The 14544-nt window shown below is 39.3% G+C and overlaps 1 protein-coding gene across 1 annotated transcript; it reads left to right on the top strand.

Moving 5' to 3' along the window:
• Positions 1-7885: 7885 nt before the first annotated feature.
• On the top strand, positions 7886-10813 carry LOC116134128 (cellulose synthase-like protein G2). The gene is made up of 7 exons (XM_031419819.1): positions 7886-8498; positions 8620-8709; positions 8840-8968; positions 9061-9273; positions 9394-9493; positions 9615-9793; positions 9901-10813. The coding sequence occupies exons 1-7, from the start codon at positions 7899-7901 to the stop codon at positions 10798-10800; spliced, it is 2211 nt and encodes a 736-aa protein (XP_031275679.1). The 5' UTR covers positions 7886-7898; the 3' UTR covers positions 10801-10813.
• Positions 10814-14544: the final 3731 nt, after the last annotated feature.

The raw sequence follows: 14544 nt of genomic DNA, 5'->3' as shown, positions 1-14544 counted from the left end.
GCAGACATGGTAATGTGGTTCTAATAAAGAACACTCCTCAATCACCTCTCCATCATTAATGCCATCGACAAAAGGTTTAAGTCTTTGGCCATTCACCTTAAAAACTTGTCCCGTTTTTGGTTTCGGATTTCAACAGCTCCGTGAGGGAAAACATTAAGAACAATAAAAGGGCCATCCCATCGTGACCGAAGCTTCCCGAAAAGAGGCGAAGCTGAGTTAAGAGCCACACTTTTTGATTAGGAGAGAATGACTTCCTAACAATGTGTTTATCGTGAAAAGCTTTAGTTTTCTCTTTAGAGATGCGAGAGTTCTCATAAGCTTCGTGTTTAGCTACTAACTCGAAAGTTGGAGTTTCCTATGGTCACCGGCCGTGGTCATATCAAAATTGAATTTCCTTGTGGCCCAATATGCTCATGTTCAAGTTCTACAGGTAAATGGCATGCTTTCCCAAAAACTAACCGATAAGGGCATGCCAATGGGGTACGATATGCGTTCGATAGGCCCAAAGGGCATCATTTAGACGCATTGACCAATCCTTACGATCGGGTCGTACCATTTTCTCTAAGATATCTTAATTTCCTATTAGCACGTTCCACTTGTCTAGTTGAGGGTGATAAGGTGTGGCAACTCGATGGGTGATTGAGTACTTTTTCAATAATGAGCCAAAGTGCCATTGGTGAAATGTGAGCCACCATCACTGATGATGGCGCGCGGATGACCGAAATGGCTAAAGATGTGCGATTGAACAAAGTTAACGACCACTTTATGATCATTGGTCCTAGTGGCAATGGCTCTACCATTTAGACACATAATAACTGCAAGCAAGATATATTCAAAGCCAAAAGATAGAGGGAAATGGACCCATGAAATCAATACCCCACACATCAAACACTTCTACAATCAAAATAGGATTCAGGGGCATCATACTGTCTACCAATATTCCTACTTTTTGAATGAAGTACAAGCACGACAATAAAGAAGCATCACGAAAAAAAAAGGGCCAATAGAAACCACACTGGAGGACCTTTAAAGCGGTCCTCTTGCCACTATAATGACCACCACAATAAGAATGAAAAAATGCAAGTACACTACTAAACTCATGGTCGGAACACATCTCCTAACTATCTGGTCTGCACACACCCTGAAAAGGTCGGGTCTTCCCAAAAATAATGCTTGTGGTTGCAAAGAAATGATCTTTCTGAGTTTTGGTCCACCATAATGGGAATTGTTACGGCCAAGTAATTGACTATATGGGCATACCAAGTGGGATTGGGATATCGCAAACAATTGCTCATCCGGGAAAGATTCATTAAACATTGATCAGGGAAACTCTGTAAAGAGTCTAGACAAGTGGTCGGCGACCACATTCACTACCCTTTTATCTTTGATTTCTAGATCAAAATCTTGCAATAACAAAATCCACGAATTAGTCTAGGTTAGTGTTCTTGTTTTGGCTAACAAATACCTAACTGCACGTGGTCTGTAAAGAAAACTATCTAGACCCAAGAAGATAAGACCGGAACTTATCAAGGGAAAACACTACTGCAGCAACTCTTTTCCGTGGTGGTGTAATTACATTGAGCACGGAGAGGGTCTTGCTTGCATAGTAGATCACAACGGGCTTTTTATTCCCCCGTTGGCAAGGACTGCACCAATGGCATAGTCCGACGCGTCACATCACTTCAAAAGGTAGGTTCCAATCAGGAGGCATGATGGGTGCTGTGGTCAACGCTTCCTTCAAAATGGTAAAGGCAAACTACAAGAGTCATCAAAAACAAGGCACATCTTTAGCAAGCAAATCACACAAGGCTTGGAGATCTGCTAAAATTCTGGATGAAATGCCTATAAAATCCTGCATGGCCTAGGAAGATCTAATTTGTTTGACCGACGAAGGCGGGGGTAGTTGAGAAATCACCTTACCTTTGCCTTATCATGATTCCCCTCTTGGAAACTACATGACCTCAGACAATTCCCTCTTGAACCATGAAATGGCTCTTTTCCCAACTAAGAATAAGATTTGCTCTTTGCAACGTTTTAACACCAACTCAATTTTTCGAGGACAATCATCAAAAGATGTACCAAACACAGAAAAATCATCCATGAAGACTTCAAGGAATTGACCCACCATGTCAGAAAATATGATAACATGCACCTTTGAAACGTTGCCGGTGCATTGCACAACCGAAGGGCATGCGAAAAGGCAAACGTGCCAAAAGGACATGTAAACGTGGTCTTTTCCTGGTCTTCGGGGGCAACTGGTACTTGGTTATATCCGGAATAGCCATCAGAAAAAATAGAAAGCTTGCCCTGCGAGTTTTTCTAGGATTTGGTCAATAAATGGGAGCGGGAAATGATCTTTCCTAGTGGCTAGGTTGAGCTTCTATAGTCAATGTAAACTCTCCATCATGTGGCAGTACGGGTAGGAATTCGCTCAACTTTTTTATTTTCAACAACAGTGAGGCCATCTTTTAGGTACAACATGGGTTGGACTCACATGGTTTGGATATAGGGTAAATAATACCCGCATCAAGCCATTTGATCACCTCTTTCTTCACTACCTCCTTCATGTTCGGGTTTAACCTTCTTGAGCTTCATGCAGGTTTAGCATTCTCCTCACAAATATGTGATGCATGCACAAGAAGGGCTAATCCCTCGCAAATCGGCTACCGACCAACCGATTGCTTCTTTATGTGCTATCAAGACGCCACTAATCTGTCCTCTTGCTCACTATCTAAGTTGGCGGCAATGATCACGGGTAAGTCTTGTTGGGTCCTAGGAAAACAACTTCAGAGTATCAGGCAGGCTTTCAACTCTAAGACTGGTGGAGACTCAATGGACCTCGGTTGTGTCGTCTTAGACAAAGGTGGTAAGGTTTCATACTTGATGTTCCAAGGTCGACGCTCTAAAGTGGGCGACCTAGCTATATACGTACTAACCTCATGAATCTCAGACACGACACTCAAGCTAGATATTCCTCAACAAATGGATTTATAAGAGTGTAAATTGCATCATCACATAACATCTGTGGGGCATGAGCCTCCACTAGACTGTCAATAGCATCAACCATGAAACACTCGTTATCGTCCTCAGCATTGGTCCTAACCCAGCATTAAACAATTAAGTCTCAATTTCCTATTCCCAAAAGACACTTCCATCTCTCCAGATCTACAGTTAATGCAAGCATTTGCCGTAGCGAAAAGGTCTTCCTAAAATAATCGGTGGCATACTTCCACTGCTCGTATACTCCATGTCTAAGACAAGAAAATCCACCGGAAATATAGTCCTCAACCTTAACTAAAACGTCCCAATTAGGCCCTAGGCATTTTGACCGATCGGTCAGCTAACTGTGGTATGACTTCAGTGACTTGAGCTCACCTAAGTTAAACTGTTCATACAAGGAAGTAGGTAATAAGTTCACGCGCCCCTAAGTCTAAGAGTGCTCTATCAATCGTGACATTACCTATCACACAAGAAATATAGGAGCTCCAGGATCCTTTAACTTCGGGGGAATGTGGTTTGAGACAACCGCACTTACATTTTCCGGTAAATGTACGTCTTAGGTGTGTGAGATTTCATTTTCCTCTTTTGCGTGCACAAGCTTTGAGGAATTTGGCATAAGCAGGTACTTGCTTAATGGCATCTAAGAGGGAATGTTAATCTGACTGCTTAAACAATCATCATTTCATCCATCCTAGCACTTTTCCTAGTAGTGGGAACATTTGGGGGCTTTAAGCACTGAGGAAAGGGTGCTCTCGGTATGTACGATGCAGGGGATGGTTCATTCTCCCAACTTTTTCCTTACCGGTCTTGAACACTTAACTCAACAAGAGGCTCACTCTCACTCTCTTTGGCTTGGTCTCTACCTAGACTTTCCTCTTCTCTACCCTGGACTTTTCTCTCAGGCCTAATTAGCTCTGGGCCGCTCCGAAGAGTCACACGGCTTAGCTGTTCGGAAAACCCTCTCTGCTGAGAAGAACACTAGGGTTACCTATGACTTGACTAGGCAATTGGTCTTGTTCCCTCCTATTGACTGCTTCGGCTATTTGACCAATCTGGGTCTCTAGTCTACTAATGGATTGGGAATGGGAATGTAGAAGTTGGGTATTCTGCTCTAAATCCTGGAACCTAGCCTTATGCGGCTTTTTGTTCTGCATGGTTTGAAGCATTTGAGCCATCATTGATTCTAGTGAATAGAAACGGGAGTAGCTGCTGAACGGGAGGTAAGAACCTAGGTTGGATGGGTGGTTGGATTGAAGGTTGCTCCCTATAATTGCCTTGTTGATTGGAAGGATTTTCCTGTATGGCATGTATTAGGGACATTCTGAGGTGGTTGTGGCTTCCATGAAAAATTAGGGTGGTTACGCCACTCAGGATTGTATGTGTTCGAGTACGGATGCTCGTCTCTAGAAGCCTTGTGCAACTTGCACTTGCTCCTCAAAAGGGTCAGGGACAGGTTCCTCAACCGGAGGTCAAGAGTGGAGTGCATGGCAAAAACATCCTGATTCGCCTTCTGAGATGATTGTGTAGAGGGTTGCCCTTGTATAGATACAAACTGGTCAAATGGGGGGCCAACACTAACTTAGAACTAATGTCATTAACCGTGACACTCATATACGCCACCCTTCTTGGATGGCTGCTCGAGATAGGCATTCTAGACGCAGAAATGTGGTGCATTGAATTTTCATTAAGGTCTCGAGAGTTGCCATAACTCATTCTCGTCCTTGTGCATAAATGTTCCTCCCAAAGAGGCGTCTACCATATTCCTATGCCTCTCGGTTAGTCGTCATAGAAAATAGAAATAATTGCCACTAGGGACTGCATGATGGGGACACTTCCTAAGCATTTCCTTCAAACGTTCCCAACTCTCATAAAATCCTCGCCATCAAGTTGAGCGAAACTAGTAATGGCGTCGTGTATGCTGGTGGTTTTACCAATGGGATAATACTTTTTTAGGAATCCTTGTTGCATTTGGGTCCAAGAGGTAATGGACCCTGCTGCCAAAGAATTGAGCCACTGTTTGGCTCGATCCTAAGTGAAAATGGGAACAAAATTAAGCGCACGACATCTTCATTCACATGTTGAAGTCTAACAGTGGAGCAAACTCTAAAAATTCATCTAAGTGTTGTATGGCTCTCATTAAATTCCCATAATAATTTGGCAACAATTGGATGACACTAGTTTTGATCTCATAGTGCTGTGTCTGGACATTGGGGATATGGATACATGAGGCTGAAGTGTAGGTGGTGGGTGCGAAATGTTGGCTAAGGGGCACATATGCGGGTTCATCCTGGTCAGCCATCCTGTGCTTGTTTCTATTCTTCTTACAAGTGCATTCAATTTCAAGATTCAAGGTAATAACTCTTCGTTACAAGACCTTCTAGTTTGCATTCACCAAACAAACACCACAAAGGCTCAACAAGCAAGCGCAGCAACAATGTCAAAGAAAATTAACTAGATGCAAAACCTAAGAAACAAATTTTACTAAGCACATGAAACAAAACTAAAATAAATCTAAAATCTAACGAAACTATACTCAATGAAATTTCCAACAATAAAATGTTTAATCAAAACTAAATTATCAATGCAACCTAAAAGAATTTAACACTAAGGACAAAAAATAATCCTAGGAATAAAAGAAAAATCAAAGGTTAAGAGAATTTCACAATCGGGACGTGCAGGATCTTCAATGCTCACGACACGCTGAAGCGTTTTCCCAATTGCCATTTTCCTGCAAAACAAAAACAAACACAAATGAAACTATTCCAATGAAAATAAAATAAAACAAGTGAAAATGAAATTACGCAAACAACCTAAAAAGAAAATAATTAACTAAAAATGCAAAGAGACAACTAAACGGGACACAAATATAACAATTCACCCAAACAATAATCAAGAAAGAAAATAACACAAAAACAACAACAAAAAAACAAAACTAAAATAAACCTAGAATAAAACAATAATAACTACAAACACACAAAGTCAAAAGCACGTTGTTCCCCGGCACGGGCCAAAATTGTTTAGACGCATCGTACAGTCTAAAAATTAAACCTAAATACCGTAGTAGCGGTAAGCAGGATCGAATCACAGGGAGCAAGACTAACAACCTATGTATTTTAAGTAGCGGAAATGAAATTGGCAATGGATTAATGAAACTAAATAGACTAAATGCAATAATGAAATAGTGCAATTAAAACAATAAAAACTTTATAATAAAAAATGTTGGCGTTACGGTTTTGGTTCGAACGAGATCGACTCACACAATTCTCCTAACCTCTACGATCCCTAAACCTACAAGGCAAGGTAAATCAATGAAAGGTTTCCCGACACTAGGTATAATCTTCCTGTCTCACCCGATCACTCAAGTTCGATTGGTTAAAGACTATCATTGAACGTCGATAAACGCTACAAGGCATACCATAGTTGGTACGCGATTAACAAATACAATCTGTCAACACGTAATATCCAATCAAACAATTCACAATAAACGCAACAATAGTAGAAATTAAATTAATCCAAACACAACTCAATTACAATCGATGCGAAGTAATGTAAGCAATATTCATCATTTAATTATTCCAAACCACGTTTATCATTCAGCAAGTTCTATGAAAACATTAAATCACAATGGACAACAATATTCACAAGTTATGCCCAAATCATATTAAAGTATCGAAATCAATCATGAAACGAAAACAAATATAATCCGAAGCACAATACACCAAATGTCCTATAATGGGCTCATCCAACTAGTCGAGAGCTGATGAGGAGAGTCGTGGAGTCAATCCGATTCGCTATGCCGTAACAGACAACCGGGAGCTTAGCCGCTCATGGTGGTGATGACGGAGGCCGAAACGGTGGAAATGGAGCTGACCATGGCGGAGAGGAGGTAACCGACAGCGATATGGTGCGAAAAAGGGGCGAAAACGACCAACGGACAGCCGGAATACGAACAGCCGCGGTTCGCCGGAAAACGTTAATTTTCGGCGGGGTCTCCGAAAAACGGGGGCGGAAATAGGATCGAAGGTACCGATGGAAAGCTCTGGTGAGGGGAGTTCAGATCAGGTCCCGGAGAGGTGAGAAGTCACCGGAATGAGCAGGATCTGGCCTGGAAGATGAAGAGTCGCGACGGCTAAATCACGGATTCGGCGGTTTTCGCGGTGGCTGAAGCTAGGGAGTGTAGATCGGCTATGGGGAATGAAGATTACCTTGGGGAGCTGGAAAGTCACCGAAAAAACGGCCAAAACTGGCCGGGAAGACGAAACGACGCGGTGGAAGATGAAGCGTCGCGGTGGTGGTTGGCTACGGTGGTGATGAAGCGATGATGGTGATCTGTGGTCGAGGAAGCCGAAGAGTCGCGGAGGTAGAAGACGAAGGGTCGCCGGAGGTGGAAGACGAAGGGTCGCGGAAAACTCTATCGATGGCAGCATGTTCACGCGATCTGCACTTCTTTTTTAGTGCATATTGCAAAATTTCCGTTTAGTCCTGTACATTGAAAACGTGACAAAATCAGCCCCTTAAAACATGACATTTTACCCCCTAAACAGCATAAATGAGACAAAATCACCCTGGATCCATAAACCACAACCTAATATCAACTCATATATTTTCCAAAATCATTCCAAACACATTAGATTCATAAGAAAAAATATTAGGAAGCGATTTTCGTGAATAAATCATAAATTCTTTAATTGTCTCAATATACTTCAATTTAATCACAAATAGGGTATTTTTATCACCAAAATAGAGTCACTTTCATGACTCTAACAATCGCCATTAACAAAGTATTCTCCAATAACTGCAAGGCACGCATACTTAGTAGTCCATGTTCCAATAGTTTAAAAGGATTAGACTCTCATGGCCTCATGCTTAAACCAAAAAAGTTTTTTATACAGTTAACTATGGAGAACTCTGATCTCCCTCTCCATCTTTGCAATGTTAACAAGTTTTCAATCATCTTCAATAGGTTACATGCACTTGTGCATACCATAGCTATAGCTTTCTTAATCTACTATAGAGTTTCTTTTCTCTTTCTAGAAACTAGAGCCATACCGTTATTACCAGGGGTTCTGGTCTTTGCCTCTGAGCTACTTCTTTCAGTTATATGGCTCATTGGGCGAGGGTACCTCTGGCATCCGGTTTCTCGCACGGTGTTTCCGGAAAGATTGCCGGCAGATGATAAACTTCCGGCCATTGATGTGTTTATATGCACTGCGGATTCAGTGAAGGAGCCTACTTTAGGTGTCATGAACACTGTGTTATCAGCTATGGCCCTGGACTATCCACCAGAGAAGCTTCATGTTTATTTATCAGATGATGGGGGTTCTCCTGTAACTTTATATGGTATGAGGGAGGCCCATAAGTTTGCAAAATGGTGGCTTCCCTTTTGCAGGAAGTTCGGAATCAAGACAAGGTGCCCGCAGGCATATTTCTCTGCACCAGAGAGTGATGATAATAATTCTGATCATATTGAGTTTATGGCAGAGAAGAAGATTCTTAAGGTTTGAAGAATTTAATTATTATTTCCTGTAATTCAAAGTTTCAAGAGTCTTAATTATATGTACTTTCAAGGGAATGTATATATATGTAGTTGATAGTTTATAAGTTTCTATTTTGGTACAGGAAAAATATGAGATGTTTGAGGAAACTGTTATGAGGGCTGGAGAAGATGGAGAATTTGGGGACAGCCGAGATCACCCAACTGACATTGAGGTAAAAAATTTCTGTCATATTAATTTGGACCTACTGATTGGCCTGCAATACAGAGGGAACTGTAAGAGCCATAATTCATAAGTTCAAATTAGGCTACTTAAACTATCTAATCTAGTTGGATTTTCTACAGATAATAGAAGACATTTCGGGTGAGACTATGCCAGAAGACCATGTTAATATGCCTCTTCTTGTTTATGTTTCTCGCGAGAAAAGGCCCGATCATCTTCATCATTTCAAGGCCGGAGCCCTCAATGTTCTTGTATGTTCTCTCTGAAATCACCTCAAGATATCCGTTTATGCATACATACAAATGAAGTATTATAATGCTCAAGTTGACCCTTTTGTTTTCAGCTTCGGGTGTCTGGCGTGATAAGCAATTCTCCATACATACTAGGCCTCGACTGTGACATGTACTGCAATGACCCAACTTCAGCTAGGCAGGCCATGTGTTTCCACCTTGACCCTAAAATCTCTTCTACGTTAGCATACGTTCAGTTCCCCCAGAAGTTTTATAACATCAGTAGGCATGATATTTATGACAGTCAGTTTAGATCAGCATATAAGGTAATCAGAAAATTAAAACTTTATCAGCTTACCTATGCAAATATATGTCCAGAGCAAAAAAACTAGCAATTATTTGCTTGATCTAAGTTTGTGTTGTTTATGTATTCTGCATTGATCAAGACAATGTGGCATGGTATGGATGGGCTGAGGGGACCAGTCTTGTCTGGTACTGGCTATTATATTAAAAGGGAGTCATTTTATGGCAACTGCACCCAAAAAGGTATCTCTGTGGAATTGCCCATAGAAAATGAAACCATCAATGTTTATTAGACTTTAACTGTTTTAAAGATTGATGAAGATCAAATTTCGTGATTGGTTGAAGTTTTGATGTTAATTAACAGGTATTGGCTTTGAGGAACTTAGAAATTCTCTTGGCTCCTCCAATGTGTTCATCAAATCCCTTCAAGAAAACTACAAGCACGACAATGTCAATGATGGGAAGTTGTCCAACGCATTACTGCAAGAGACCAAAGTTGTAGCCTCCTGCACCTACGAACATCGGACAAAGTGGGGTGAAGAGGCAAGCCTATATATCATCACTAATAGGATCAAATTTTAATTAGTATTTACCAAATTATAATGGCATTACATAAGACTAATTACATCTCTCCTTTCTTTTGATATCAGGTGGGTTTTCTGTATCCAACTGTGGCCGAAGATTTCTTTACAGGGTACATTTTACACTGTAAAGGCTGGAAATCCACATTTCTTAGTCCACCTAGGCCACAGTTTTTGGGCACTTCAGCCACAAATTTGAATGACCTATTGGTTCAAGGCACCAGATGGGGCACTGGATTGATTGATGTTGCTATCTGTAGATTCTCCCCCTTGTTTTATGGACCATTAAGAATGTCTTTTCTTCAGAGCATGTGCTATGCAGAACTCTCACTTTTCCCACTTTTTTATTGCTTCCCTCTCTGGTGTTTTGCTACTATTCCCCAATTGTATCTTCTACATGGCATCCCCATCTACCCTGAGTTTTCAAGTTCATTCTTTAAGATATTTTCTTTCATTTTCATGTCGGCCATCGCTAAACATCTGCAAGAGGTGCTTGCAACAGGAGGTTCAATCGAGACATGGAGAAATGAGCAGAGGATTTGGATGACAAAGTCTGTCACATGTCATACATTTGGAAGTTTGGATGCCATACTGAAATTTCTTGGTCTGAGGAAAGCCAGTTTCGTGCCAAGCAACAAAGTTATGGACAATGAACAAGCTAAAAGATATGAAATGGGTCAACTAGATTTCCAAACATCGGCAATGTTTCTTATTCCAATGGCTACTTTAATGATCCTGTACATAGCAGCCTTGTTTGGAGGAGTTGCAAGAATTATTGCAGTGGGCAACTGGGACAAGATGTTTGTACAAGTTGTGCTCTCATTCTACATCTTCATTATCAATTTTGCAATTGTTGAAGGGATGCTTATAAGGAAGGACAAGGGACGAATTCCGCCATCAATCACTGTCATCTCCGTTTTGTTTTTCATTGTATTCTTGTTCTTGGGATCTGTTATTCTCTTGTATTAGTTAAGCACTGGCATGTAACACTAAATATTTTATGCATTTTTATATAATTAATTAATCTTCTTTAAAAGTGATTTGAATTCTTACTTATTAGTATCCTACAATACGCGATATATATCCTACAATACGATTTGATTCGGGTCACCAACAATACATATCAGAGAGTGTATCATAAATCTTTCGATACGTTAATATGTATCCTATGATACAATACGTATCTGCTCGTATCTATAAAAATATCGATACGACTTTATTAATTTGGGCTAAAGGCCTAAAAAAAAATTTCGGGTCTGATTAAGGTCACCCAACCCGCCCAAATTTATCCATTTTGCATGGAGAAAGTGAATAGGAAGATGTGTTGTCTATTTTACATGATAATAATAACACAAGTGAAGATACAGATATTGATATTGATCTTGGAAATGATATGAATGGTTGAGAGGAAATGATATAAATTCTTAATTCTGTGATTAATTTTGATTATATAATACCATAATTTAAAACCAATAATATCATAAAAATATATTAATTAATCTTGGGGATGATATTAGTTTTTAGAAAAAATTATTATTTTTTTAAAAAGGCATATTCTACGATACGATACACTACTCGATACATGATTTAAAAAATTAGGTTTTTGATACACGATACTATAAACGATTTGACAACCATGCTTCGAATTAGGATAAACTTTGTTCTTAGTAATACCATCATCTTTACGAGTTTAATGTTGAGTGAACAACTTTTTCTCATCCAAATAATGGTTTAATATCATTTTCTCACCCATATTCTATTAAAATACCATTTTACTATATACATTGATATTTCGACAACGAACAGAGAGCAAACTCAGTCCAAATTGTTGGGGCTTTCGAAGATGGGAGGTTGGTGAGTCTTTTGGTGGTGGAAAATTTGATTTTGGTGGTTTAGATTTATCGAAATTTGACTTGGGAGGAGTGATTACGCAAACCCTAATTATTCAATTGCCAGCGATTAACGGGGTCGGCAGGAGTAAGGTTTGAGGGGTTTTGGTGAGTGATGACCGGAGAAGAGAATGATGGTAGTGTGGAGTCGCAACGGTGCCGGAATCGGAATCGGAATCGGAATCGGAATCGGAATCGGAATCGGAATCGGAATCGGAACATTTTGGTGGGAAAAAGTGTTTACTCGTTTAATGTTAGAAATGTTATAATACAACACATCTAAACCTAGTAGTCATACTAAGTTTATCCATTAACACCCCTGAGGTTTAGTGCAAATCATTTAGACCCTAAGTACAAATGTTATGAATTTGGATAAACTTTATCCTTAGTACTATCATTATGTATATGAATTAAATGTTAAAATGTGAAACCACTTTCACATGTTTTACAAGCAAGTAGCTCATAAACTTCGACAAAAAGATTTGAAAAAGCATATATGATAATATATTTTGAGTAAAAATTAGTGGGAATCTCGGAAGTGGTGATAGGTTGTAATCCAAATTATGTGAAAGGATTAAAATATTTGTAATCTTTGAACATGGTAATGTGAATATAATTGAAATAATTATTGATTTGTAGGTCATGGTTATCTATAAATACCATACTTCATGTCTCCAAACACAATACATCCGAAATACACAATATATTAGTCATATTGAGTTTAAAATTAACACCCCTGAGGTTTAGTTTAAGTAACTTAGACCCAAAGATTCAAAAAAATAACACTACAAGTCCAAATATTATGAAATAGTGATACTTTTCATTTCAAAGTGTCTTTCTTTATTTGTGAGAAAAACGGGTTATGAATTCTCTAATTAATTAGAGACTGAGAGAGTTTGCAATCTTTTCTATAGTCTTAATAAAATCCATATCGTCTTCGCTTGTGCGTGTATCTCTCACTCTCATAATCAATTGAGAGCTAACCATGTAAATTTGTGTATTATTTCACTAGTTTTATCTCAGATACTTGTATCAAATTTTCATTGCTAGTAGGGTTCATCGATCTTAATTAATATATATATATATATAATCAGATAAGTCTGATGTACTATTTTTACCATAATAATTTTAATAAATAACAATTCTGTACGAACCAATGGAACATAAATAGATAACACTTTTACCGATGACTTCTCATGGTTCCACAATTCAATTGGCTATTTTATACTCAACTAAAAATGGGAAGGTATGTATCTTGTCATGATCCGGTGGGCAGCCATAAAATAAGAATATTTGTAAAATCAACATATGGGTGGTCACAGGTTGGACCCAATAGCACTACGGATATCGAAAAAATTACACTGAAATTCGTATCGACCATAAATTTTTTATAATTTTTTATAGAAAACGGCTATCTATCAAATTTGGACGATCGTTCACTCACATGGAGCCCGTTCATATTATATGGACGGGCATCCATATATAAGGGACGGGTGTCCCTATTTAAAGGACGCCCGTCCATAAATAAAATCAATAAAAAAATTTACAAAATATTATGGACGGCCATTTATAGGTTGTGGACGGCCGTCCCTAATTTTGGATAGACGTCCGTAAATACGGGACGCCCGTCCAAACTTAATTTGTTTTAAAAATAAAATAAAAAATTTGGACGTCCATCCATAAATTATGGACGGGTGTCCCTTAATTTAGATGGGCGTCCATTAGGATGGACGCCTGTCCCTTACATTTGGACGGGCGTCCATCCGTCCATACTTTTATAAAAAAAAAAAAGACCGCAATCAGTGTCTGGGCACTTGGATTTCTCGTTTGCATCAGCATGGAAGAAAAAGAGGGAGGAATGAAGACGAAGAAGAAGAAGGATCTAATATACATGCACCAGTAGACACCAAGTCATTTTTTTTAATCAGTTCCAGAAAAATAAATGAAAAAGGAAGGGAAAAAGATTTATGGACAACAGTATAGAGTAATTACCTTCCAGTGTTAGAATCCACCAACATACCCTCTGGGTTGTCTCCAACAATTATTAGAAGTTTACCATCAGGACTTAGCGAAGTATGCTGCAAAAGCACAAATAAAAAAAAGATATAAAAATTCAATTGAAAGCTTCAGCCTGAAATGCTTCATATATTGCCCAGAAAATGAAGCACAAAACCTCCATGTCAACAAAGGCACACATACTATAGGACAGATGGACTGTTGAATGTAACTAACTTACATTCACTCGCCAAGGAAAACGGAAATGTTAGAGAGTTGATACTTTTCCATATCAAAATCTTAATACCACAGTCATTATTTGAGGCAGTGAATGGACTGCACCACTGACAAGAAGATGAAGAAAAAGAGAGACACCACAGTCTTATTTGAGGCAGTGAAATGGACTGCACCACTGGCAATGAAGATGGAAGAAAAAGAGAGACACCACAGTCGTTATTTGAGGAGTGAAATGGAATGCACAATTGGCAATGAAGACGAAGAAAAAGAGAGGAGATGGGGAATGAAGACGAAGATGTTTTGCAACAGAAGAACGAGTTTTTGTTTAAATCTTTTTTTTTTTTTTATTAAAAGTATGGACGGGCGTCCATTGTACGCCCGTCCAAATGTAAGGGACGGACGGGCGTCCATTCCTAATGGACGCCCATCCAAATTAAGGGACGTCCGTCCATAATTTATGGACGGGCGTCCAAATTTTTTATTTTATTTTTTAAAACAAATTAAGTTTGGACGGGCGTCCCGTATTTGCGGACACCCGTCCAAAATTAAGGGACGATCATCCACAACCTATGAACGGCCGTCCATAACCTAT

Source organism: Pistacia vera, unplaced genomic scaffold, assembly GCF_008641045.1.
Source record: "Pistacia vera cultivar Batoury unplaced genomic scaffold, PisVer_v2 Contig108, whole genome shotgun sequence".
Taxonomy (NCBI): Eukaryota; Viridiplantae; Streptophyta; class Magnoliopsida; order Sapindales; family Anacardiaceae; genus Pistacia; species Pistacia vera.
This window is presented reverse-complemented; position numbering and strand designations above follow the sequence as displayed.

Coding starts and splice junctions, on each gene's coding strand:
- LOC116134128 (XM_031419819.1), top strand. CDS start 7,899: ATGGAGAACTCTGATCTCCCTCTCCATCTTTGCAATGTTAACAAGTTT. Junction 8,499..8,619: donor CAGAGAAGAAGATTCTTAAG/GTTTGAAGAATT, acceptor ATTTTGGTACAG/GAAAAATATGAGATGTTTGA. Junction 9,494..9,614: donor TGGCAACTGCACCCAAAAAG/GTATCTCTGTGG, acceptor GTTAATTAACAG/GTATTGGCTTTGAGGAACTT.